Raw genomic sequence first — 23062 nt, 5'->3', positions numbered from 1 at the left:
CCTTATCAATAAACAGCAATGCAAAATGGTGTATCTGTCTCTCCTGATATAGTGCTCTCAAATAGATTCAGAATGGCTCACAGACAATGAATTTGAAGGGCAGAGATTGCTGCTGCATAGTATCCGTTTAGGATATCTAATTCTAACCAATAACTCAGTACCGTAGTCAGGTTTCATTCTTGTGTTAAGGATGTTATACAGAATCCCTCGATTAGATTCCAGCCTGTAATTCATTCTCGAGTATCTGTTATTGTGTATATAAAGGGCAACTATTCTACATTAGGCAATAGTCCTGCCACTTACAAAAGGGATGATTCTGACTTTCCCATAGGTGACAGTAAATCCCCCGACACCTCCTCCAAGGGGCTGTCGTCCCAGGGATTACTGACCCAACAATCGTCTAATCCTGTGCTCACCTGACATCTACACACACTCATTTTCCAGTAGCAGACCACCAAATCAAGACTGAGGGAGCCCATGACAATCTATTCTTTCTATAGCTTAGGATGAATATATCCTCCTGTCCACTCTCCTCCTTATTATACCCTAATACAAAAACAAGGAGATAATGAGGGAGCACTGCACCATCTGAAACCCTAATCATTCAGACACAAGCATCAAATCAATATCCACACCAGAAGTAGCTTCACAACTCTTCCCCTCATACACAAACATGTTGCACTGTGACAACCACAGCTGTTATTTTAAATAGTGTCTCAGTAAAAACCCTCACCTCTAACAAGCCTTTGGGAAGGGCATCAGAGCGAGACACAAAATTGCCAGTTTTCCGCAACAAGTCTGCATCTTCATCACTTTCTAATATAACAGAAAAAAGAATACAATTCATTTGTCAAACACTAAAATATAAAAGATTGAACTTTTTAATATCTGAGGCATCCATTCAGGAGACCTGCATTTTACACAATAACTCAGCACTTTAATCAAGTTTTAATCTTGTATTTTAAGATGTCATATAGAAATGCTCGGTTAGATTCCAGTCTGTAACTCACTCCCGGGTCTCTCTTATTCTATATTGAAACCACTTCGAACCCCTTGAATATATTCCTGTCTGTCACTCACTCCCGGGTATCTGTTATTCTATATATAATCCAACCCAATCTCCTCGATTAGATTCCAATCTGTAACTCACTCCCGGGTATCTGTTATTCTATATATAAACCACCCCGAACCCCTCGATTAGATTCCAGTCTGTAACTCAATCCTGGGTATTGGTTATTCCATATATAAACCCCCCTGAAACCTCCGAATAGATTCCAGTCTGTAACTCACTCCAGGGTACCTGTTATTATATATAAACCCCCCGCAACCTCTGATTAGATTCCAGTTCGTAACTCACTCCCAGATATCTGTTATTCTCTGTATTAAACCTCCCTGAAACCTCTTGATTAGGGTTCAGTCTGTAACAAATTGTGTGGAGGGCGTGGAAAGTCTACAGTGAGATCTGGATAGGCTGAGTGGGTGGGCAAGGACCTGGCAGATGGAGTATAATGTTAGCAACTGTGAGGTTATCCACTTTGGTAGAAATAATAGTAGGAGGGATTATTATTTAAAGGGCGAAAAGCTGCAGCATACTACGGTGCAGAGGGACCTGGGGGTCCTTGTGCACGAATTGCAAAAACCCAGTCTGCAGGTGCAGCAGGTGATCAAGAAGGCGAATTGGACGTTGGCCCTTATAGCGAGGGGGATAGAATATAAAAGTAGGGAGGTCTTGCTGCAACTGTACAGGGTACTGGTGAGGCCACAGCTGGAGTACTGTGTGCAGTTTTGGTCCCTGTATTTCAGAAAGGATATATTGGCCTGGGAGGGAATACAGAGAAGGTTCACCAGGCTGATACCAGAGATAAGGGGGTTAGCTTATGAAGAAAGATTGAATAGACTGGGTCTGTACTCGTTAGAGTTTAGATGGCTGAGGGTGGATCTTATAGAGGCTTACAAGATAATGAAGAGGCTAGATAGGGTAGAGATAGAGAGATTCTTTCCGCTTAGAAAGGACAACAGGACTAGAGGGCACAGCCTCAAAATAAGGGGGGTGCAGTTTAGAACGGAGTTGAGGAGGAACTTCTTCACTCAAAGGGTGGTGAATCTCTGGAATTCTCTGCCCATTGAAGTGGTGGAGGCTACCTCGCTGAATATATTTAAGTCACGGGTAGATAGATTTCTGATAGACAAGGGAATTAAGGGTTATGGGGAGAAAGCGAGAAAGTGGAACTGATCCACTTCAGATCAGCCATGATCTTATTGAATGGCGGGGCAGGCTCGAAGGGCTAGATGGCCTACTCCTGCTCCTATTTCTTATGTTCTAACTCACTCCTGGGTATCTGTTATTCTATATATAAACCATCCTGAACCCCTCGATTAGATTCCAGTCTGTAACTCACTCCCGGGTATCTGTTATTCTATATATAAACCGCCCCGAACCCCTCGATTAGATTCCAGTCTGTAACTCACTCCCGGGTATCTGTTATTCTGTACATAAACCACCCCGAACCCCTCGATTAGATTCCAGTCTGTAACTCACTCCCGGGTATCTGTTATTCTGTATATAAACCACCCCGAACCCCTCAATTAGATTCCAGTCTGTAACTCACTCCCGGGTATCTGTTATTCCATATATAAACCACCCCGAACCCCTCGATTAGATTCCAGTCTGTAACTCACTCCCGGGTACCTGTTATTCTATATATAAACCACCCCGAACCCCTCGATTAGATTCCAGTCTGTAACTCACTTCCGGGTATCTGTTATTCTGTACATAAACCACCCCGAACCCCTCGATTAGATTCCAGTCTGTAACTCACTCCCGGGTATCTGTTATTCTATATATAAACCACCCCGAACCCCTCGATTAGATTCCAGTCTGTAACTCACTCCCGGGTATCTGTTATTCTATATATAAACCACCCCGAACCCCTCAATTAGATTCCAGTCTGTAACTCACTCCCGGGTATCTGTTATTCTGTATATAAACCCCCAAGACTCCCTTGATTAAATTCCAGTCTGTAACTCCCTCTCTGATATTAAAAATTCTCTGAATAAAGTTTGTTGTCTTTGTGTAACTGTGAAGCAGTCAGCAAGAAGCAATCTACCCATTCGCAATCAATGTCTGTTCAGATAATGCTGACTTACCATCATCCGAGTCTTCCTTGTTCTTTCTTTTCTTTTTATCTTTACTCTCTGCCCAGGCTGGTGTTCCACCCATTGCTGTCTGGAACCTGTTATTAACGTGTTTTGGGGATGTACATTGAAATTAAATCCTTCACAGATGTATAGAATTGACCCTCTTTGGCAATGCTCCTACCCTCTGGGTCAGTGACTGTCCATTAATAGGCAGGGAGAGCAGATGTGACATTAGACACATACATGATGGTCAATCACCTGTGCACGGCGCCTCTCATGATCAACTAACAAAGAACACAGCACAGGAAACAGGCCCTTCGGCCCAACAAGCCCGCGCCACCATTTTAACATTCAGTGAACGCCTCAAACTGTACCAAAATGCAAAGTTACACCCACAGTTCAGCAATTTACCACCATGGGCTTTATATTTTCACTTCTACAATTAACAAGGAATGATTTCTTTGTATTGAATTTGCGCAAACACTTCTCATAATTTCATAACAGATGGGAAACAGAAAATCTGCTCTGCAGTTTTTCCAACCCATTGCTCCACATCAGGCAGTGCTGAGGGTCCTTGCTGCCAATCGAGCTGCAAGATTATATTTGGGAAGCACACAATGATACAGGGATCACACTGGTTCCTTTACCCCTGCCCCTTAGTATCCCAAGATATGTAGGTTAGATAAATTAGCCATGGGAAATCATAGAATCCCTACAGTGCAGAAGGAGGCTATTCGGCCCATTGAGCCTGCACCAACAATAATCCCACCCAGGCCCATGCATTTACCCAACTAATTTGCTCTGACACTACGGGGCAATTTACCATGGCCAATCAACCTAACCCACATATTTTTGAACTGTGGGGGGAAACCAGAGCACTCAGAGGAAACTGTAAAAACTTTGAAAAAATAGACTGACAGATGTGGACGACTTTAATTTATCCCAGTTTGTTCATTCTGTGTACCCGGTAAATGCAAAAACACACACTCGCACGTACACACTCTCTCTCTCTCTGCAGCAAAGGCCTCTAGAGACGAGCAGGGACGAACAGGAGTAGCAAATGCTGATCTTCTTCCCACTGCCTCAGCTCTGCAAATACGGAGCAGGGAATTGAACCAAGATTCCATGGATACATTAATCACTGTCAACCAGCTGAGCCACCACAGGAGAGAACACATTCCTTGTCACATTGTCACTGCCCTGTGTATCTGCTCCGCTCTAAACACGCTTCATGCAGGAAGTATAAATGGGGCCATTGCGACTGCACTGCCTTTTTGAAAGAGTTATCCGATCAGTCCCACTCTCTCTCCTCACCTCTCCTCCAACCAAACAAAGCGTCATGCCTGGAGCTAAAAATCTCCCAAGTGAAAAGGACTGCGTGTGGACAGTAAACCATGCAACTAAGCTACGTACTGTTCCTTCAGTCTCCGCTGCAGCTGACCCATACTCAGAGTCTTCTCTGTAGAACTCTTCTGAAAATTTTTCCGGAATCGATGAGTCATATCCACACTGTGGAGTAAAAAAGAACAGAAGTCTGTTCACAATAAACTGAATTCCATTCATTCTGTGAAACACCAGTCTGCAAGGGGAGCTGTCACCTTCTGTTCCAACTCTACAGACCAGCCACAGTCATGTCCCTGAAACCAGTGCCTCCTACTGTCAGGCTGCGTTACTACTCCCAACATTCACTGTCCTTCACACAAGGTAATGGGGGCAATTCTCCCACCCTACCACGTGCAACATGATGGAAGAATCTTGTGTTCAGGCATGCATGAGATTCATGCATGCATTCCCACCGTGCCTGCATCTCCATTTGCACTGGAAACCAGCAGGAACACCAGGTAAGTATTTTATATATTATTCTGTGCTTTTAATGTGATCTATGGCCTGGACCGACTTCTCCAGGCCCACTAGCATCCACCACTGCACCCCCCACCGCCCCCCAGGAGTACTCCAATTTCAGGGAACTGACAGTACAAGCCCGCTGAAGTGAAGAGGGGGTGCAATCGGGGACCCTCAGGGGCACCTTGACAGTGCCAGCCTGTGTCCCTGACACTATCCAAGGGGCAAGGTGCCCATGCCCAGGGGGCACACTGGCACTACCCACCAGCCATGGGGCAATGCCAATGGGGGGGGCCAGAGCTTTTTGGGGGCGATAGGTCAGGATGGGGGTCCCGCTGCCAGTCTGATCAATAGAGGCCGGAGAGAGGCCAGCAATGGGGGCAGGCTGGGATGAAGAGTGGTCAGGCAGAGTGGGGGTGGAGATTGGCCAGGCAGGGATTTGGGGCTGGCCTGCAAATGGATGGGAGGGGGCGTGTGTGTGTGTGTGTGCGTGTGTGTGCGCGCGCAGCAGCAGAGAGAGAAGAAAGAGATGAGAGGTGGTGCTGGTGCAGGCAGGAAACAGGAGGCTGACAGCTCGGGAGCACTGGGCACTGGCCGGTGGTTCCAGCCTCTCCAGCGTGGATAGGCCCTGCCCCTGTACTTTAACGATATTTATGCTGGTGGCCTCTGCATTGCATAGAGTGTGGAGATTCTAGTGTCAACTCTCACTGAAAAAAAAAGCTGAATTACTCCAGCTTTCCCACAATTTCGACATTTAGAACATTCTTGGGAGAGTTCCACCCATTATCTCCAGGAATTGGTTCCAAATTTCCCTGTTCAGATCCCGCTCTGCAGCATGGCTTGAAAGTAATTCAGGATTCATGCAATATTTCATAAAGAATGCTTCAGTGAACCTTATCTTTAGCCTGTGGAACTTGTCTTTTCTCACAGGCCCTCCTGTGTGCAAGTTGCAGTTAGATTCCAAAATGCACGTTAAGTAGATTTCCCGCAAATGCTCAATGTTTTGGATTCCTGTTTAATTATATTCTCTCTCACAGATTCTATTCCACACAACAACTATCAGGTTTGTGGTCCACAAACTTGTTTTGATCTAAATTTCAATGGAAAGATTTACTAGGATGCTACCGGGACTTGATGGTTTGGGTTATGAGGAGGGGCTGGATAGACTGGGATTGTAGAAAGCTGAGGGGGATCTTCTCAAGGTCTAAAAAGTAATGAGAGGCATCAATCAGATAATCAATATCTTTTCCCAAAGGTAGGGGAGTCTAAAACTAGAGGGCATAGGTTTAAGGTGAGAGGAGAGAAATACAAAAGTACCCAGAGGGGCAATTGTTTCACACAGAGGGTGAAGCGTCTGGAACAAGGTGCCAGAGGTAGTAGTAGAGGCGGGTACAATTTTGTCTTTTAGAAAGCATTTAGACAGTTCCATGGGTAAGATGGGTATAGAGGGATATGGACCAAATGCAGGCAATTGGGACAATCTTAAGGGTTTAAAAAAAGGGCGGCATGGACAAGAAGGGTCTGTTTCCATCTGTAAACCTTGATGACGCTAATATAAACGCAGTCAGAGCAGGGCTGAGGATGATAATGGAAACAGCAGACTGGAACAGAGGTCAATATTCAGAATGATTACACAATATAGGTATGGGAGTTTGTAACCCAAACATCAATATTTGAGCTGTCACGCCCCACCACCCACAGGACATTTCTCACGTTTGGTCTGCTTCATCCTCTTCATCCTCCCACACTGCTTTCTTGGCTGGATGGAAGCCCGACTTGGCTTCATTTTCCACTTCAGAATCACTGGAGTCATCGTCAAGCAAGGTTCTGCCCCCTTTTTCCTCCTGTCCAGGTTGTAGAGACACAGCAGAAACAGTTATAAAGACCCATTACACATCAGCACTAAGGTAAAGTCACCATAGTCCCTTTTTGGGGGCCGGGTAATTGCAATGACTGACAGAGAACTTGCCTCAAAGAGAAGTCTCCCTCTGGGGGACAGCTGCCAGCTGAATCTCTTTCAGAGAGTGGCAACCCAAGAGAATATCTTGCACAGAAAAACAGACTGACATCATCATAGAGGGAGAGGAACAGATTACCCAAAGACAGCAAGAGAGAAGACAAGATCCTTGTTGTCAGACAAGGGGCATGCACACGGTGGGTCGTGCGTGGGCTGTTCTTGGAGGGTCCGGGAGTGGCCTAGTACTTCGTGTCGGTGTGTGTGCTTAATCCTGGACCAGTAGACGGGCGCCGCAACAGCTCAGTGACTAGCACTGCTGGCTGTGCAGATACATGGATTTGGGCCTGTGTCTGTGGGAGTTTGTGCATTCTCCCTGTGGTTGCGTGGGTTTCCTCCGGGTGCTCCGGTTTCCTCCCACACCCCAAAGATGTGCTCTTAGGCTGATTGGTTTACCAAATTGACACTATTCTCCCCTGAATCTGGCTAAGTTAGGGGTTCCACTCGCATACACACAGGGCAGGGTAGGTGTAGGGTGATGCGGCGGCGTGGGCTCGTTGGGCCGAAGGGCCTGTTTCCCGTGCTGGGTCGTTCTTTGTTCTTTTGTCCTGATGAGGGCCACAAGAATAATTTAAAAGCTAACAATGCAGAATCTGGAGCAGGAGGCCACTCAGCCCCTCGGGCCTGCTTCACCATTCGATGAGATTGTGCCTGATCTGATGGTGGTCTTAACTCCACTTTCCTGTCTGCCGTCAATAAATAATCCTCGTACCGCGCCCCCCCCATCCTTGACCAACAGAAATCTGTCTAATTCAGCCTTCAATATATTCAATGACCCAGCCTCCACTGTTGTCTGAGGATGGGAATTTCCCAGGCTAACAACCCTCAGTGAAAAATCTTCTCCTAATGATGCTGAGTCCACTGTTATTTGTCATTGATATTAATGATTTGGATGAGAATTCAGGAGGCAATTAGAACGTTTGTTGGCATAGGGAACAGTGAAGGTGACCTCGGATTGCAACGAGACCTTGATCAATTGGGCCAGTGGGCTGACAAATGGCAGAAGGGCTTTAATTTAGACAAATGTGAGATGTTGCATTTTGGTAGATTGAACCAGGGCAGGACTTACTCAGTTAATGGTAGGGTGTTAGGGAGAGTTACACAACAAAGAAATCGAGGGTTACAGGTTCATAGCTCCTTGAAAGTGGAGTCACAGATGGACAGAGTGGTGAAGAAGGCATTCAGCATGCTTGATTTCATCGGTCAAAACACTGAACACAGGAGTTGGGACGTCTTGTTGAAGTTGTACAAGACATTGGTAAGGCCACACTTGAAATACTGCGTACAGTTCTGGTCACTCTATTATAGAAAGGATATTATTAAACTAGAAAGAGTGCAGAAAAGATTTACTAGGATGCTACTGGGACTTGATGGTTTGAGTTATAAGCAGAGGCTGGATAGACAGGGACTTTTTTCTCTGGAGCATAGGAGGCTGAGGGATGATGTTATAGAGGTCTGTAAAATAAGGAGGGGCATAGATCAGCTAGATAGTCAATATCTTTTCCCAAAGGTAGGGGAGTCTAAAACTAGAGGGCATAGGTTTATGGTGAGAGGAGAGAGATACAAAAGTACCCAGAGGGGCAATTTTTTTCACAGAGGGTGGTGAGTGTCTGGAACAAGCTGCCAAAGGTAGTAGTAGAGGCAGGTACAATTTTGTCTTTTAAAAAGCATTCAGACAGTTACATGGATACAATGGGTACAGAGGGATAGGGGCCAAATGCGAGTAATTGGGACTAACTTAGTGGTTAAAAACTGGGCAGCATGGACAAGTTGGGCTGAAGGTCCTGTTCCCATGCTGTAAACTCGATGACTCTATGACTTTATCTTCATTATTGTCGGGCTTTATGGTTAATTGGGTGCCAGTAACCAGCTGCTGAAACCAAGTGACTGCCCTTGGGTATGAGTTGGGAGGAGTTCTGGCATCAGTATTCTCTCTAAGCTGCACTGGTACCTGGCCGCATGTCCTGTCACGCAACAAACCGGTAGTGTGCATCTAATGTTCCGTGGAGTTGTGGGACTAGCTTAGTGGTTAAAAAAAAATAGAGCAGCATGGACAAGTTGGGCCAAAGGGTCTGTTTCCATGCTGTAAACCTCTGTGACTCTTCAACCACAGTCTTAAATAGGAGTCATCTCCTTTTTAAACTATGTCCACTTTTTTTAAACTCTCCTGCAAGGGGAAACATCCTCTCAGTAGCTACCTGTCAAGATTTCTCTTATATGTTTCAATAAAATCACCTCTCACTCTTCTAAACACATCTTGTTCAACCTTTCCTCACGAGGTAACTCCTTCGTCCAAGGAATCAATCAAATGAACTGCCTCTAATGCAAGTATATTCTTTTTTAAGTTAGGAAACGATAATTCTACATAATATTATGGATGTGGTCTCATCAAGGCCCTGTGTAGCTGCAGCAACATTTCCTTGTTTTTGTATCCAATTCTGCCTGTAACAAAAACAAACATTCCATTTGCCTCCCTAATTACCTGCTGTATCTGCATATTAACTTGTTGTGACTCTCGTATCAGGACATCCAGGTCTCTCTTTACTGCAGAGTTCTGCAATTGTTCTCCATTTAAATACCATGCTGCTTTTCCATTCTTCCTATCAAAATGAACAAGTTCACATTTCCCCCCCCATTCGACTCCATCTATTCCATCTCCATTTGCAATACTACTCAGTTAACCTACCTGAATGCCTCTGTAAACTCCTATTTTCTCTTGACAACTTCCTTTTCTACTCATCTTTGTAAATTCAGCAAATTTAGGGATATACATTTAGTCTTTTCAGCCAAATCATTGATATAGATTAGTCTAGATGAACTCCCAAGGCATTCCACGAGTTACAGCTTGCCGACTTGAACTTCATAGAAGAATCATAGAATCCCTACAGTGCAGAAGGAGGTCAGTCGGCCCACCGAGTCTGCACTAACAACAAACCCACCTAGCCTTATCCCCGTAACTCCACATATTTATCCCGCTAATCCCTCTAAGCTACACATCCCAGGATACTAAGGGTCAATTTAACATGGCCAATGCACCTAACCAGCACATCTTTGGACTGTGGGAGGAAACCAGAGCACCCAGGAGCAAATCCACGTAGACACGAGGAGGATGTGCAAACTCCATATGGATAGTGACCCAAGCCAGGAAGCGAACCAGGATCCCTGGTGCTGTGAAGCAGCAGTACTAACCACTGTGCCACCCCTTGACCCAATTATGGCGATTCTTTGCTTCCTGTTAACTGACCAACCTGCTGTTCGTGCTAATGTTAACGTGTGAGCCATATTGTCTCCCAAAACAAGCTCGCAATTCTGAGCTATTTCATGGCAAACTGTTAGCAGGAAGGCAGGGGAAACGTTTCAGGGATGTCCTCAAAGCCTCCCTGAAAAATTGCAACGTTCCCACTGATCCGTGGCAATCTCTTGCTCAAGGCCACCCAAACTGGAGAGGAAGCATCCGTGAAGGCAGCAGCCATTCCGAAAGTCTCATGCAAACAGAAGGAGCAGACCAAACTCCGAGCCACCAAACACTACTACCCCACCTGTGGTACAGTATGCAGATTCAACAATGGACCTTACTCCTGGACTCTCAACCCCAAAGTGGAAGAAAGTCATTCTCGGTCTCAAAGGACTACCTAAGAAGATGTCAGCAAGTCTGGCAGCATCTGTAAGGAGAGAAAAGAGCTGGCGTTTCGAGTCTAGGTGACCCTTTGTCAAAGCCCTTCGTACAAAGGGTGATCTGGACTCGAAACATCAGTCATTTTCTCTCCTTACAAATGCTGCCAGGCCTGCTAAAATATCCAGCATTTTCCCCCATTGCCCCCTCCGCACCCCCGCCAACCTCCTCCTCCCCCGCCAACCCCCTCCTCCTCCTCCCCCCCTCCAACCTCCTCCTCCTCCTCCCCCCCTCCAACCTCCTCCCCTTCTCCCCCCCCCAACCTCCTCCCCTTCTCCCCCCCCCTCCAACCTCCTCCCCCCCCTCCCTCCCCCGCCAACCCCCTCCTCCTCCTCCCCCCCTCCCCCTCCAACCTCCTCCCCTTCTCCCCCCCTCCAACCTCCTCCCCCCCTCCAACCTCCTCCCCCCCTCCAACCTCCTCCCCCCCTCCAACCTCCTCCCCTCCTCCCCCCCTCCAACCTCCTCCCCTTCTCCCCCCCTCCAACCTCCTCCCCTTCTCCCCCCCTCCAACCTCCTCCCCTCCTCCCCTTCTCCCCCCCCTCCAACCTCCTCCTCCCCTCCCCCTCTCCCCTCCCTCCTCTCCCCTCCCCCCCTCCCCTCTCCCCTCCCCCCCTCTCCCCCCCCTCCCCTCTCCCCCTCTCCCCCCCCTCCTCTCTCCCCCTCTCCCCCCCCTCCTCTCTCCTCCCCTCTCCTCTCCCCCCCCTCCCCTCTCCCCCCCTCCTCTCTCCCCTCTCCCCCCCCTCCCCCCTCCCCCTCTCCCCCCCCTCCTCTCTCCTCCCCTCTCCTCTCCCCCCCTCCCCTCTCCCCCCCTCCTCTCTCCCCTCTCCCCCCCCTCCCCCCTCCCCCTCTCCCCCCCCTCCTCTCTCCTCCCCTCTCCTCTCCCCCCCTCCCCTCTCCCCCCCTCCTCTCTCCCCTCTCCCCCCTCCCTCCCCTTACCTCCTCCCCCAACCTCCTCCTCCCCCCCCTTCCCCCCCAACCTCCTCCTCCCCCCCCTTCCCCCCCAACCTCCCCCTCCCCCCCCTTCCCCCCCAACCTCCCCCTCCCCCCCCTTCCCCCCCAACCTCCCCCTCCCCCCCCTTCCCCCCCAACCTCCCCCACCTTCCCCCGCAACCTCCCCCCCCTCCCCCCACCTTCCCCCGCAACCTCCCCCCCCCTCACCTCCTCCCCCACCTCCTTCCCCCCCCCGCCCCCCCCAACCTCCTCCTCCTCCTCCTCCCCCCCCAACACCCCCCTCACTCCCTCCCCATCCCCACTCCGGACCTGCAGCCGCTCCAGCAGCTCCTCCTCGCCCCCGAACAGTAGCTCCTCCAGCCGCCGCTCCACCCCCTCCTGCTCCCCGCCGCTGTCGCTGCCGCCGCCCTTCCGCTTCCCGGGCCTGGCCGCCTTGGTGCCGCCGCCCTTCCGCTTCCCGGGCCTGGCCGCCTCGGTGCCGCCGTTACTCCGCTTCCCGGGCCTGGTCGCCATGGTGGCTCCGCTCACTGCACCCAGACCGGAAACAGTGCTAGCAGGGGGGATAGCAACCACATGGACACAGAGGCATATCCGGGTCAGAGGGCGGGGAGCTTCCGGGTTAGAGGGCGGGGCCAGTGCCGGCGCCGGAGCCAGGGAGGGAGCAGCCACAGCATAGCGGGGGAAAATGACACAGAATAATATTAATAATCTCAGTTAGTGAGATGGTATGTAGCTCAAATCAGAAGATCAACAGTAATGTTATCAGTATCCTGATAGTAAAGAGTGGAAAGTTGTTGCTGATGTCTCTCAGGGCTGGCTCTGTTGCGGTTAATTCTCTAATTCCCCCCATCCTGCCAATGGTACAGGCCGATCCGGGTTTATAAAGCGGCGCGGCGGAACGAGCGCTCCCTTAGTGGCTGCACAGCGAGCCTGAAGCGGTAGGAGCGGGAGAGGGAGTCGGCAGTCCCGGGGGGAAGAGGAGCGGGAGCCGGCAGTCCCGGGGGGGGAGGAGGGAAGGGGAGCCGGCAGTCCCGGGGGGAGAGGAGCGGGAGCCGGCAGTCCCGGGGGGGAGCCGGCGCCGGGCGAGGCGGGGACCGGGTGGAGCTCCGGAAGCGGCCGCCCTGCCCTAGGCCGGTGTCCCGGGGCTGTGATCTGCCTGTTTGTGGTGACGGGGAGGATTGAGGCGGGGTGAGGGCGGCCTGGGAACCGGCTGCTGTCTCCCCTCCCCTGTGTCTGATTAAACCTCTCCCTGCCGGCTGACCCTCTGGTTTGCTGGACTCCCTCGGAATTGTTCAAAGTTTTCTTCCTTTGTGTTCTAGTGAAATTGCTGATTTAAATTCTTTTTCTGATAACCCCCATATTCCAGCTGTTAAATCTGCTAGTTTCTGTAAAATGCCCATCGAATAAAAGGGCTGAATCCTAAATTCTCAGCAGCAACTTGGGGAACGTTTTAATGATGAATTTTATCTCTTGTTTCAGTTGTGTTAACCCCAATTAAAATATCCACTGTAATAACTAGAATTAATGACATTATAATTTAATGGTCTGTTAATACTGTGGAATCTTTTAGAAACATGTCTGGGAACAAGGAACGAACCTTCATTGCTGTGAAGCCCGATGGCGTCCAGAGAGGCATTGTGGGTGAAGTCATCAAACGCTTTGAACAGAAAGGGTTTAAGTTGGTTGCCATGAAATTCCTTCAGGTATGTGAGGGTTAGGCTGTGCGTGGACAAAGTGATCTGAGTCACAATTGCTTGGCATTTATGGGGTTCTAGTCTTTCATGTTTGCTTTGAGCAAAATCAATTTTTCTGACTTTTATGCTGGTGATTGGATAAAAATGACAATGTGATCCCTACCTGTGACAGTTAGAGTGGTTACCTAAGGGACAGTGTTTTGGTTTGTAGGAGACTCAAATGTCAGTGGGGAAATAAGGCTGTGAAGCATTTACAACAGTCAACAGCATTATCCATCTTGGCCTCCTCCAAGGTTCCCAATGCCAGATGCTAGATTCAGCTCATTTGCCTTCACTCTGATATCAAAACTTCTGAAGACACATTGTTAAACTAAATTCCAGCAATAGATGACAATTACACAAGATTGAACTTCCAGTTGTGCGATAGAATCAAACTTAACATGGGTTTATTGTCCTCTCCACTGTCCCCAGCAAACACTCCCAGTGCAGGAATGGAGCAGGGTACAGACTGAAGCTCCCTCTATACTCTTATTTGTAAGTCTTATTTCACAATATGACTGAAATTTTCTTTGTCTCCCTACAGGCTCCTGTGGATCTGCTTGAAAAACATTACTGTGAACTTTCCGATAAGCCTTTCTATCCCAAGCTGATCAAATACATGAGTTCTGGTCCTGTTGTTGCAATGGTGAGTGAGCAGAGCAAGTTTTAGTTCCTGTCATGCTTTGCCTGATCAGCGTGCCTGAACATGTAGTGAACAGATGAATTTATTTGGCGTGCAGCCAGGAGAGCCTGGGTGTTAGGCCTTTCTTTGAGCTGTGATGGTTTGTGGAATGATGGGTGGGCATGGGAAAGGTTAGCAATTGTGGGGGGTGGGGCTGGACAGTGGGCCTGTGGTGGGATGAAGCATGAGGTGTGGAGCTGGTTGGTCAGAACTTGATGGATAATTGACTGTTGATTCACCAGGAAACTGGAATTATTTTTGATTGCGATTCTGCCAATTGGGGATTTGATGTTGGATTTTAATGGCTGTGGAAGGTGGGTGAAGCCTGGGGGTCTTTCAAGCAAATGTAAAGTTTGGACACCTGTGAGTAGAGAATTCCACAAATCAATTCTTTTGAAGAACTTTCTCCTCAATCCTAAACACCAGTGTGCTGATGTTCTGGATTTCCTAGCTGGGGGCAAACTACCTCTCTCAATCCTGTGAAGCTCCTTGCTCTCAGCATCAGAGAGCTGGGGAGGGGCTGTGAGCAACATTGTACTGTTTCACTGCATCCTGAAGGATGGCCACTATTGTAACCTTTGGAGTTGTGCTTGGGGATGGGGCTGTTGTAACTTTGTCTGTATATCTGTTACAGGTGTGGGAAGGTTTGAATGTGGTGAAGACAGGTAGAGTGATGCTTGGTGAGACCAATCCAGCTGATTCCAAACCTGGAACAATCCGTGGGGATTTCTGTATTCAGGTTGGCCGGTGAGTATGATGGGATCTGTGGATTCCATTCAGGATGATTGGAGGGAATGTTGCTGTGCCCTGTCTCCTGACACCAGGTTAAAATCCAACAAGTTTATTTGGTAGCAAAAGCCACTAGCTTTCAGAGCACTGCTCCTTCATCAGGAGATTGGGAGAACTCCTGAGCACCAAGTGCTCCAAAAGCTAGTGGCTTCTGCTACCAAATAAACTTGTTGGACTTTGGCCTGGGGTAAACACCAGGTTAATGCTGGCATCTCCATATTTATCTCCTAACAGGATTTGTGTTCTGACCAATATTCGTCATCACATTTGACAGGTGCCTCAACTTTAAACATGTGCAGGCTGTACCTTGGAGTGTGCACAACACCTTCCCCACGCAAGAGCCTGTGTGGAAAATATGTATTTGGTGTATTCGTGCTTTACAGCATTTCAAACTGCTCCATCAGTCTGTGAAAAGTGGGCCCCATGAGGATTGGCCGCTGAAATCAGGAGTGTGATGTGATGTGCCCCCTTGTTTTGGGCTTGATAAATTAGTGCTATTCTCCTGGATCTTTTGAAAATGGCTAAAATCTTGCTCATGTAAAGATGGTGCTTTCTTGTCATGACTAAACTGTTCTCTACAGGAATATCATCCATGGCAGTGACTCTGTAGCAAGTGCACAGAAGGAGATTAAGCTTTGGTTCAAAGATGGGGAAGTGGTGGAATACCAGAACTGTGCCCAGGACTGGATCTATGAGTAAATCATTCCAATCAACGGTTGCATGGCCAGTGGCTGTGAAAATCATTCCAAATTGTCATAAGTTTTATTTTTTACTGGTTTCACAATGTTTTAGTCCTGAATGTTGGAGCAAATAACCATGTAATAAATGAACTGAAATATACCAGTTTCCTGTAAGTATTTGTCTGGTGTTTAAAATCTACTCAACAAGAAGCTTAATGTGGCGTTTCGAGTGACTGTTGGAGATCCCATGCCTCTACTTTCACTGACATTTCAGCTACTTTTATTTACATAGTGAATTTTTAAATATAGTGAAACATCTGCAGCAACATTCATATAGTGATGTACCAAGCTTAATCAGAGATTTGAAAGACAATCTTAACAAAGTGGTTTTTGGATGTGAAAGGGCACAGGGAGAATTGCTGTATTATTGATAATTACCAAGGGATTGGAACTGGTTTTGATCCTACCTTTCCCTGAATCTCTGGTAAGTGAGGCAGAACTATCAGACATCTTTTGACTTTTATGTTTTGGCAAGTTTGAGTTAGAGGAATTGTCTGTTGGAAGTCCAAACACTTGTCCCATTGAGGTACCTCTGGGATATGACCAGCTGGAGATCAGAGCTGCTCCACTCATTCCTTCTACACCCAGCAGCTCTGTGGGTTGGAACCCAGGGGATATGGATGAATAAAAGCTTGAAGTTGTCTTGCCCACCTGAAGACCATTTCTTGTTTATAAATTGGATCTAGTTCTTTCCCAAAGTCTGGCTAATTCCTGGGGTGTTAATATATTTACTCAAAACACATCACTATAAAAACTGAATTAAAAGAATTTCCATGATGGCAACAAAAGCCTGAACTGCACCTCAGGCTCCAACCTCTAGCTGGGGGGGCTTGTCTCCTCCTTCATCCATGATCATCAGCCTCAGCACCTTGGTATATAAAATTCAAATTATTTACCACTTGGCTAGCATACAAAACAATGCTTCTCACTACCTCAGTACATGTGACAATAATACATCAAATCAAACTGACTCAAGAACAGCTTCTTCCCTGTTGCTGTTGCCATCAGTTTTAAATAGACCTATCATTTAAAGCTGATCTTTCTCAACACCCTAGCTATAACTAATACTACATTCTGCAGCCTCCCTTATGTAGTGGTTTGGCTATATATAGTGTTCAAAAAAAAATATTTTTCTCTATCCCAATACATGAGAAGAATAAATCAAAAACAGGATATTGGGAAGAACAAAAGCAAGCTTGGTCAGAAAGGCAGGATTAATGGAACAGCTCAGAGGAAAGAATCAGGCTTAGACTTCACTAAGTGAAGTAAAAGAAAAAAGGCAGATGTAAGGTCCAGGCAGCTAAAAACAGAAAACACTGGAGGAATACAGAGAGTAGAAAAGAACTCGGAGTTTCAAGGGCAAAAAGGGGTCACAAAATGTCCTTGGCAGATTAAGAAGAATCCCAAGATATTTTATACATATGCTGAGAACAAGAGGGTTGTCAGAGAAAGAGTCAGACTTTAAGAATAAAGGAGGGGAATTATGCTAAGAACCCAAGGAAGTAGGTGAGATCCTAAATGAATACTTTGCATCAGTATTCATGCAGGAGAGGGACACAGTGACTGGTAGTGTCTCAGAGGTATGTGTAGACCCATTAGAATTTATCACAATTACGAGGGAGGAAGTGTTAGGTGTTTTAGAAAACATTAAGTAGACAACTCCCCTGGCCCAGATGGCATCTGCCTGAGATTACTGAGGGAGACGAGATGAAATTGCTGGGACTCTAACAGAAATTTTTGTTTCTTCATTGGACACAGGTGAGGTCCACAGAGGATTGGAGGATAGCAAATGTGGTCCCTGTTATTTAAGGGTAGCAAGGAAAACCCAGGTAATTATAAGCCAGTGACGTCTGTGGTAGGGAAATTATTGGAGAAGATTAATCTTAGAGATTGGATCTATACACACTTAGAACTGAATAGTCTCATTAGTGATAGAGAACACGGTTTTGTATGAGGGAGGTCATGCGTCACAAATTTGCTTGAGTTTTTTGAGGTGGCAAAAACGATTGATGAGGGAAGGGTTGTGGATGTTGTCTACGTGGATTTTAGTAAAGCGTTTGACAAAGTCCCTCACAGGAGGTTAGTGCAAAGCTTAAATCTCACAGGATCAAAGGTGAACTAGCTAGATGGGTACAGAACTGGCTTGGCCATAGAAGACAGAGGGTAGCAGTGGAAGGGTCTTTTTCTTGGGAGTTCTGCTGTTTGTGATATACATAAATGATTTGGAAGAAGGTGTAACTGGTCTGATCAGTAAGTTTGCGGAAGACAAAGATCGCTGGACTTGCGGGTAGCGATGAACATTGTTAGAGAATTCAGCAAGATATTAGAAAGGCTGGAAAATTGGGCAGAGAAATGGCAGATGGAATTTAATCCAGATAAATGTGAAGTGATGCATTTTGGTAGATCTAATGCAGGGGGGAGCTATACAATAAATGGCAGAACCATCAGGAGTATAGACACACAGAGGGATCTGGATGTTCAAGTCCACAGAACCTTAAAGGTGGCAACACAGGTGGAGAAGGTAGCATGTAGCATGCTTGCCTTTATTGGACAGGGCATAGAGTATAAAAGTTGGCATATGATGTTGCAATTGTATAGAACGTTGGCTAGGCCACATTTGGAATACTGCGTCCAGTTCTGGTCGCCACACTACCAGAAGGACGTGGAGGCTTTGGTGAGAATGCAGAAAAGGTTTACAAGGATGTTGCCTGGTATGGAGGGTCTTAGCTATGAGGAGAGATTGAGGAAAGATGGATGTTGAGGGACGACCTAATAGAAGTTTATAAAATTATGAAGGGCATAGATTGGGCGAACAGTTGAAAGCTTTTTCCCAGATCAGAAATGACAAACACAAGGGGTCACAAGTTCAAGGTAAGGGGGACACGTTCAATACAAATATGCAGGGGACATATTTTACACGAGGGTGGTGGTGACCTGGAATGCACTACCAAGCAAAGTGGTTGAGACAGACACGCTAGGATCATTTAAGACTTATCTAGGTAGCCACATGAACAGACTGGGAATAGAGGGATACAAAATGGCTGGTCTAGTTAGGAACACATGATCGGTGCAGGCTTGGAAGGCCAAAGGGCCTGTTCCTGTGCTGTATTGTTCTTTGAAACATTGCAGCAGGCCACAGATGGACACGTGGACAGGAGAGCACTGTGGTGGGTTCAAATGGCAAGCAACAGGAAGGTTGGGTCATGCTTGCATACAGACTGAAGGTGTTCTGCAAAGTGGTTACCCAATCTGTTGGAGGAGTGGACCAGGGTGTCCCAGAGGGATAGTGAAGCCCAACACAAACTAGAGGAACCACATCTCATCCTCCAATCGAGCACTTCACAGCCTTCCGGACTGACAAAACATGAATTCACTCCAATACCTCTACCCTATTTCCATTTATTATATTTCAGGGAAGATTATGGTGGGTTACAGGAACCATGGTGTACAAAGGCTGTAATAAATCTAGTCAAGAAGAAAAGAAAAGCTTACAAAAGGTTCAGAGAGCTGGGTAATGTTAGAAATCTAGAGTATACGGCTAATAGGAAGGATCTTAAGGAAATTAGGAGAGCCAGAAGGGGTCATGAGAAGGCCTTGGCAGGCAGGATTAAGGAAAACCCCAAGGCAAGAGGATAAGATGTGAAAGAATAGAACATATCAAGTGGGATGGTGGGAAAGTTTGTATGGAACCAGAAGAAAGAGCAGAGGTACTTAATGAATACTTTACTTCAGTATTCACTATGGAAAAGGATCTTAGTAGTAGCAGCAGACTGAAAAGTTTGAACATGTTGACATTAAGAAAGGATGTGTTGGAGCTTTTGAAAAGCATCAAGTTAGATAAGTTGCCAGAACCGGATGGGATGTACCCCAGGTTACTGTGGGAGGCGAGGGAGGAGATTGCTGAGCCTCTGGCGCTGATCTTTGCATCATCAGTGGAGACAGGAGAGGTTCCAGAGGATTGCAGATGTTGTTCCTTTATTCAAGGAAGGGAGTAGAGATGGGCCCTGGAAATTATAGACCAGTGAGTCTGACCTCTGTGGTTCATAAGTTGATGGAGAAGATCCTTAGAGACAGGATTTATGAACATTTGGAGAGGTATAGAATGATTAAGAATAACCAGCATGGCTTTGTCAAAGGCAGATCATGCCTTATGAGCCTGATTGAATTGTTTGAGGATGTGACTAAACACATTGATGAAGGAAGTGCAGTAGATGTGGTTTATATGGACTTCAACAAGGCATTTGATAAGGTGCCCCATACAAGGCTTATTGAGAAAATGAGGGGGCATGGGATCCAAGGGGACATTGCTTTGTGAATCCAGAACTGGCTTGCCCACAGAAGGCAAAGAATGGTTATAGATGGGTCATATTCTGCATGGAGGTCAGTCACCAGTGGAGTACCCCAAGGATCTGTTCTGGAACCCTTGCTCTTTGTGATTTTTATAAATGACCTGGATGAGGAAGTGGAGGGATGGGTTGGTAAGTTTACTGATGACACAAAGGTTGGAAGGTGTGGATAGTGTGGAGGGATGTCGGAAGTTGCAGCGAGATATTGATAGGATGGGCGGAGAAGTGGCAGATGGAGTTCAACCCAGATAAGTGTGAAGTGATTCATTTTGGCAGGGCAAATAGGATGGTAGAATATAATAATGGTAGGACTCTTGGAAGAATCTTGGAGTCCGAGTTTATAGGACACTCAAAGCATGGTGTACTGATCGAGGAATTGAGTTTAGGAGTCGAGAGATAACGTTGCAGCTATGTCAGACCCCACTTGGAGTACTGTGCTCAGTTCTGGTCACCTCATTACAGGAAGAATGTGGAAGCTATTGAAAGGGTGCAGAGGAGATTTACAAGGATGTTGCCTGGATTGGGGAGCATGACTTATGAGGATAGGTTGAGTGAGCTCAGCCTTTCCTCCTTGGAGAGATGAGAGGGGACCTGATAGAGGTGTGTAAGTTGTTGAGAGGTATTGATCAAGTGGGTAGTCAGTGGCTTTTTCCCCAGGGCTGAAATGGCTGCCACAAGAGGACACAGGTTTAAGGTGCTGGGGAGTAGACACAGAGGAGATGTCAGGGGTAAGTTTTTCACTCAGAGGGTGGTGGAATTGGCTACCAGCAGTGGTGGTGGAGGCGGATTCGATAGGGTTTTTTAAGACACTTTTAGATAAGTACATGGAACTTAGTAAGATAGAGGGTTATAGGTAAGCCTAGTAATCTCTAAGGTAAGGACATGTTCGGCACAACTTTGTTGGCTTAAGGGCCTGTATTGTGCTGTAGTTTTTCTATGTTTCATCTTAATTTATTTTATTACTTTAGATTCTTACTATTTTTAATTTCAGTTGTTTCATTTGTCCACTTGTAAATCTAACTTTCCACCCCTCCCCCCAATCTCAAATGAATAAAATTAAATGGGGGAGTAAGCATCTATCGTCTTTTGAAGTTTGCAAGGGGATTAATTAATTTTATTTCATAACTGTGCCCTCCCCACCTAAAAGAGTGGCGATGGACTGGTATGGAGCCAGAAAAGGCTGTGGTCGGTACTTCAGTGGGAATGGTATCAAGGTAACAAGAAGTGGAAGTCTAGTGGACAAGGTAAACTCAAGGTAGAAACTGGAGAGATATCAGTTACATAACAGTGAAAACCTTAATTACAGCACCATCTACAAAGACAAACTTACTTTGTGGACCGATATTTCATGCTAATTGGAACAGATTCCAACAATTGAGAAAAAAAGGGTACTGGGTGGAGACGGAGAAAGATCAGCTACAACGATGATTTCAACAACAAGAATGGTAATATTAGCTTTACAAAGCAATGGTGACAGTTGAGCATGCTGGGATCTTTGGTCAGATGCAGGTTGCAGAGTCACTGTGAGCTATGACCAGGTCTGGGAGCTGTGAACTGAAGATTTCTGCGTTGACCAAAATATGGGGAATTGTTTGGTTGGAACTCGACTTTGGTACCCAGATTTATAGGTTAAGATTATGTATCTTACATGTTAACTTAGATGAGCGTTATGGAATTGTTTAAAAGTAATTTCATTTACTCTTCCAGTAATGTGATTGTTTTCTGGTTACATCATTGGCTGGGTGCCAATGATGTAACCTTCTGGAAAGTTGAAACAATTTGTGGGTAAAAGAAGTGCTCAGTCCTTTGGCCCTTGTGATAACTCGAGATCAACCATTGCAAGAAATGTGCCCTGAAGAATAGCAGAGAAGGGCCACAAGGACAGATACTATATTGGGAATGAACCTGGCCATTTCGTTCTAAACCAGGTAGTTTTCAGTTCAAAAATTGGAGCTAACTTTCAGTGAAAGAGCTAAAGTGTTGCAAGTTTGAGTTTGGTACCCAAAGTGTTAAATAAAGGAAGATTGTTAAGAGAATTAAGAGTCAACTCCTGCCCTGGCTTCTCGCACTAAACTGGAATGCTTGGAAAGAGTTTGAATTAGTAACTGAATAATGAGAGAATAAAATATTTCTACATTAAAGCAATATTAACTCCACCGCATAAAAAGCTGCTGAGAGGGGATTTGGGGAATAAAAACTTGTCATTTATGCTGTAACCTATGATTCTATAGTTGGCACCAACTTTCAGCATCAGCAAGAGTCAGAGGTTTACAGCATGGAAATAGGCCCTTCGGTCCAACTTGTCCATGCCGCCCCTTTTAAACCCCTAAGCTAGTCTCAATTGCCCACATATGGCTCATATCCCTCTATATCCATCTTACCCATGTAACTGTCTAAAATTGTAATGCCTCTACTACTACCTCTGGCAGTTTGTTCCAGACATTCACCACCGTCTGTGTGAAACAATTGCCCCTCTGGACACTTTTGTATCTCTCTCATCTCACCTTAAATCTATACTGTCTAGTTTTAAAAAAAGATATTGACTATCTAGCTGATCTGTGCCCCTCATTATTTTACAGACCTCTATAAGATCAGCCTTCTACGCTCCAGAGAAAAAAGTCCCAGTCTATCCAGCCTCACCTTAATAACTCAAACCAACAAGTCCCAGTAGCATCCTAATAAATCTTCTCTGCACTCTTTCTAGTTTAATAATCTCCTTTCTACAATAAGGTGGCCAGAGCTGTACAAAGTATTCCAAATGTGGCCTTACCAATGTTTTGTACAACTTCAACAAGACATCCCAACTCCTGAATTCAAAGTTCTGACCAACGAAACCAAGCATGCTGAATACCTTCTTCACCACTCTATCCATCTGTGACTCCACTTTCAACGAGCTATGAACCTGTACCCCTAGATTGCTTTGTTCTGTAACTCTCCCCAATGCCTTACCATTAACTGAGTAAATCCTGCCCTGTTTCAATTACCAAAATGCATCACCTCACATATGTCTAAATTAAATTCCATCTGCCATTCATCAGCCCACTGGCCCAACTGAATAATTTTGCTCACCAACCATACAAAAAATTGCTAATACATTTCCCACATTCAAACAAAGCAGGTCTGTGGACAAACTGAAGAACAGTTTCAATCCATT

General features: G+C 46.3%; 2 protein-coding genes across 2 annotated transcripts in view; one reads left to right on the top strand and one right to left on the bottom strand.

Moving 5' to 3' along the window:
* The window catches only part of utp18 (UTP18 small subunit processome component), a 39376-nt gene extending 27225 nt beyond the window's left edge, over positions 1-12151 (bottom strand). Inside the window, exons 1-5 of the mRNA XM_080209271.1 lie at positions 11928-12151; positions 6694-6824; positions 4552-4647; positions 3148-3233; positions 734-816 (exon numbers count right to left, since the gene is read on the bottom strand). Coding sequence (XP_080065397.1) covers positions 734-816; positions 3148-3233; positions 4552-4647; positions 6694-6824; positions 11928-12131 — 600 coding nt within the window. The 5' untranslated portion in view covers positions 12132-12151. The remainder of the gene's footprint in view (positions 1-733; positions 817-3147; positions 3234-4551; positions 4648-6693; positions 6825-11927) is intronic.
* Positions 12152-12526: 375 nt separating this feature from the next.
* LOC145356440 (nucleoside diphosphate kinase) lies at positions 12527-15662 on the top strand. Its single transcript, XM_080209167.1, has 5 exons — positions 12527-12556; positions 13189-13321; positions 13896-13997; positions 14668-14780; positions 15404-15662. The coding sequence occupies exons 2-5, from the start codon at positions 13193-13195 to the stop codon at positions 15519-15521; spliced, it is 462 nt and encodes a 153-aa protein (XP_080065293.1). The 5' UTR covers positions 12527-12556; positions 13189-13192; the 3' UTR covers positions 15522-15662.
* The last annotated feature ends 7400 nt before the right edge of the window (positions 15663-23062 follow it).

This window comes from Carcharhinus amblyrhynchos, chromosome 21 (assembly GCF_965287045.1).
Source record: "Carcharhinus amblyrhynchos chromosome 21, sCarAmb.v2.hapA, whole genome shotgun sequence".
NCBI classification, from domain to species: Eukaryota; Metazoa; Chordata; class Chondrichthyes; order Carcharhiniformes; family Carcharhinidae; genus Carcharhinus; species Carcharhinus amblyrhynchos.
Note: the sequence above shows the minus strand (reverse complement) of the source record. Positions and strands in the feature narration are given on the sequence as shown.

Coding starts and splice junctions, on each gene's coding strand:
- LOC145356440 (XM_080209167.1), top strand. CDS start 13,193: ATGTCTGGGAACAAGGAACGAACCTTCATTGCTGTGAAGCCCGATGGC. Junction 13,322..13,895: donor TTGCCATGAAATTCCTTCAG/GTATGTGAGGGT, acceptor GTCTCCCTACAG/GCTCCTGTGGATCTGCTTGA. Junction 13,998..14,667: donor CTGGTCCTGTTGTTGCAATG/GTGAGTGAGCAG, acceptor TATCTGTTACAG/GTGTGGGAAGGTTTGAATGT.